Source organism: Geospiza fortis, unplaced genomic scaffold, assembly GCF_000277835.1.
Source record: "Geospiza fortis unplaced genomic scaffold, GeoFor_1.0 scaffold425, whole genome shotgun sequence".
Lineage (NCBI taxonomy): Eukaryota > Metazoa > Chordata > Aves > Passeriformes > Thraupidae > Geospiza > Geospiza fortis.
In genome coordinates this window covers 998573-1002114 of record NW_005054387.1, presented here as the reverse complement: position 1 = coordinate 1002114, position 3542 = coordinate 998573, and the positions used below count along the sequence as shown (strand labels likewise).

General features: G+C 47.1%; 1 protein-coding gene across 1 annotated transcript in view; it reads left to right on the top strand.

The window, feature by feature from the left end:
* RHBDD2 (rhomboid domain containing 2) overlaps positions 1 to 3542 on the top strand; it is a 5893-nt gene that overhangs the window by 159 nt on the left and 2192 nt on the right. Inside the window, exons 2-3 of the mRNA XM_031060606.1 lie at positions 1603 to 2050; positions 2605 to 2755. Of these exons, the coding sequence (XP_030916466.1) occupies positions 1603 to 2050; positions 2605 to 2755 (599 nt within the window). The remainder of the gene's footprint in view (positions 1 to 1602; positions 2051 to 2604; positions 2756 to 3542) is intronic.

The following is a 3542-nucleotide window of genomic DNA, read 5'->3' as shown; positions in this document are numbered from 1 at the left end:
TGCCTCCTTGGCCCCTCTGCCCGCCCCGTTCCGCCCCTTCCCCAAATCCCTTTGTATCCCCTCTCTCCGGCCTTCCCCAAGTCCCAACGGAGCTTTTGTGCCCCTCTCTCCAGCCTCTCCTTGTCCTGCCCTGGACCCCGTGGTTCCCCCCCAGCCCCCATTTCTGTGCATTTCCTCAAGCCTGTCTCTGAGTCCGCTGCTCCTCCCCGTCCCTCTCTCCGTGTCCTTTTCTTCCCTCTCTTCCTGTCCCTTTTCTTCCCTCTCTCCGTTGCTTCCCCTGACCTGCCCCGAGCCTGCTGGGCACCCATCTCAGTCCCTGGACGTCAGGCTGCTCCCCTGCACCCTCATCTCTGTGCTTTGACAGTCGGCCCAGGGGATAACCGTGCTGGGAGCTTGAGGGATTTGCATTTCTCAGTCCCTGTGATATTCCCAGAATGATTTTTATCACACTTTTAAATCCCGTGTTCCAGCTTACCCTGTGCAGTGATTTCCTTTATCAGTCCAGGGCTCTGAGCTGATGGGTGATTCCACCATCTCCTCACGTGTCTCCAGGGGCTGCACTTTGTTGCTTTGTTTCTCACTGGTGTTTTTCTGGCTGTGGAACTCAGGTTGATGGGAGGGAGGTGGAGAATTGTCTCAATCCCTGCTGTGTGCCGTGGGGAACACCTAAACAGAGGGCCCAGAAGCACTTCTGAGGTGTGATAACCTCCAGCCTGTGATGTTTGTGAGGGTCACCAGGACGAGGGGAGAGATGAGAATCTGACTCCCAAGTTCTCAGAAGGCTGATATATTAATTATATTATATTATATTATATTATATTATATATTTTCTATTATATTATATATAATGTAATATATAACATGTAATATACAATATTATATTTTCTATTATATTATATATTATCTTTTCCATTTTATATTATATTATAATCTATATTATATTATATATTACATTATAGAATACTATACTAAAACTATACTAAAAATGTTCATTCATTAACAAGAATGAATAATAAAATCCTCATGACTGACTCAGAGAGTCTGACACAGCTGGACTGTGATTGGTCATTCATTATAAACAATTCACATGGAACCAATCAAAGATGCACCTGTTGGTAAACGAGCTCCAGACCACATTCCAAAGCAATCAGATAATTATTGTTTTCATTCTTTTCTGAAGCTTCTCAGCTTCCCAGGAGAAAATCCTGGGCAAAGAGGATTTTTCAGAAAATATCGTGGTGACACCAGATATTTTTGGTGATGAAAATCAGCCTGCCAGCAATTTAAGAAGTGTTTATCTTTTTGCCAAAATCATCAGTACTGTAACAGTTATTTTTATGTCTCTTGCCTTCTCTTTTAATGAGACTGAAATTTACTACAGATGCTGTTGCTTTTTTCCAGGCAGCTTCCCAGGAAGCAGCAAGAGCCAGCCCATATGTTTGTGACACCCAAGACAGCACTTTTTTCCACTCTATCTGGTTATTTATGCCTGGTTTTAAAGGCCTCAGGTTCCTTCTTTTCCCCACCAAGATAGAAATGAAAACTCTTAATTAATCCCATGGGCTCACTCTCCCTCTGCTCAAGCCTGTAATTGTTTTCTAGCAGCCCCAGTGCTGTCTGTGCCTGTCTGAGGTGCTGCTGTGCTCAGTTCACAGGTTGATCACCTACATCTTCATCTATGAGGACCTGATCTCCCTGGCCTGTGGTGCTGTTATCATCTGGTACTTTGCTGGCAGCTTTGAGAAGAACGTGGGCACAGTGAAGCACTGCATCCTCACTGCCACTTTCTCTGTGCTCTCTGCCCTCCTCTACCTCTTCCTCCAGCCCCTTGTCTCCAGGCTGCTGGAAGTGGGAGATGCCAAGGGGTTCATGCCAGTGGCTTTTGCCATGCTGGGGGTGTCCACCACCCGCTCACGCATGAAGAGGACTCTGCTTTTGGGGTGCAGAGTTCCTGTGCTGCTGGTGCCGTGGTTTGGGCTCTGCCTGGCGTGGTTTGTCCCCCACTCTTCCCTCTTGGGGAACCTGTGTGGGCTCCTGGTTGGGGAAGCCTGTATCCTTTCTGAGTGGGAAGCCCTGGGCCAGAGCAGGATGGTGGTGGGAAGGAGGTGCTGTAGTTCTCACTGCTGGCTTTCCCTGGACTCTTGCCCTGAACTAAACCCTCACTGGCTTTTCTTATGCACATCCCACCCCATCCTGCATTTGTGTTCCACCTCACACTGCCCCTAACCCTCACTGGCTTTTCTCATGCTCATCCCATCTCATTCTGGATTTGTGTTTCACTCACACTGCCCCTAACCCTCACTGGCTTTTCTCATGCTCATCCCATTCTGGATTTGTGTTTCACTCACACTGCCCCTAACCCTCACTGGCTTTTCTCATGCTCATCCCATTCTGGATTTGGATTTGTGTTTCACTCCCTCTGCCCCTTCTCAGTGCCTGCAGAGAAGGTGGAGCTGAGGAGGGTGATGGTCTCTGACGGTGCTGCTGGGTAAAGCTGGGAGAATTCTCCAGAGAAAGTGGTTTGGGAACAGAGGGGGCTCTCTGTTCCTGTGTCAGAAATGAGTGTGTTGTCCTCAGCTCTCCTTAACAAGCTCCTGATTTCAGATGGCCTTGGCTACTGTTTCTGCTTGGATTTTCCCGAGTCTGTGGGCTCTAAGCTGGACCGGGTGTTCCCTTTCACTCTGCTGAAGAGGATACCAGGGCTGAAATACATCCCAGGGTCCTTGGCAGAGAGAAGAGCCTCTGGAAACAGCATGTAAGTACAGGAGTTCCTGTGAAACATTTGTAGGGGAATTTTGAGGTGTGAGCAGAGGCTTTAAATCATCTCTAAAAGCTGTGTTGTGCCTCTCCTGTTCACAGAGTGGGTGCCATGGGGGGCAGAGTCACCCAGTGATGTTGCACTGGTGACATTAGTGTGACTAATGAATCACCACACATTAACCCAACCAGGTCTTTAGTGAAAGCTAAATGGAGGTTATGGACCCCTCCTTTGCTGCAAGGGCAGTGTGTACACTGGGAATATTGCAGCTCTGGCTGACAGGGAAGCTAAGTTGTGTAACTCTGCCCCAGCTTTAGGCAGTTGTTCCTGGCTATATGGCTCCCTGGGCCATGATCCTTATCTTTACCTGCCCCACCTTTCCTGCCAGGAATGCTGTGAAGTGAGTTGTGTCCATACCTACTTAGGACCAGAGCATTGTAAATTAAGGATGGCACTTACAAAGTTCACTGCAGACTTTTCGGTGTCTTTTAACCTTTCAGCAGGTTTTCAGTGTCAAGGCAATGTTGCTTTACAGAAAAGAAACCTTGAGGCCCACAGCTGATGTGCAGGAAAGGTTTTAAGTTTAACACAAGCCATGAGAATTCACTTGTACTCTAAAAAGCTTCAAAATGCAGGTCAAATATTTACTTATTCTAAGGTGTCCTTTCAGTTTCACAGAGGAAAAATAGTTTTCTATTCAGGGTTACATTTTACGTATTGTTTAAGCCATCAACTTGCTGTAAAGTTTTATTTGAAGTGGAAGCATTCCCAGGTGTTTGCACTG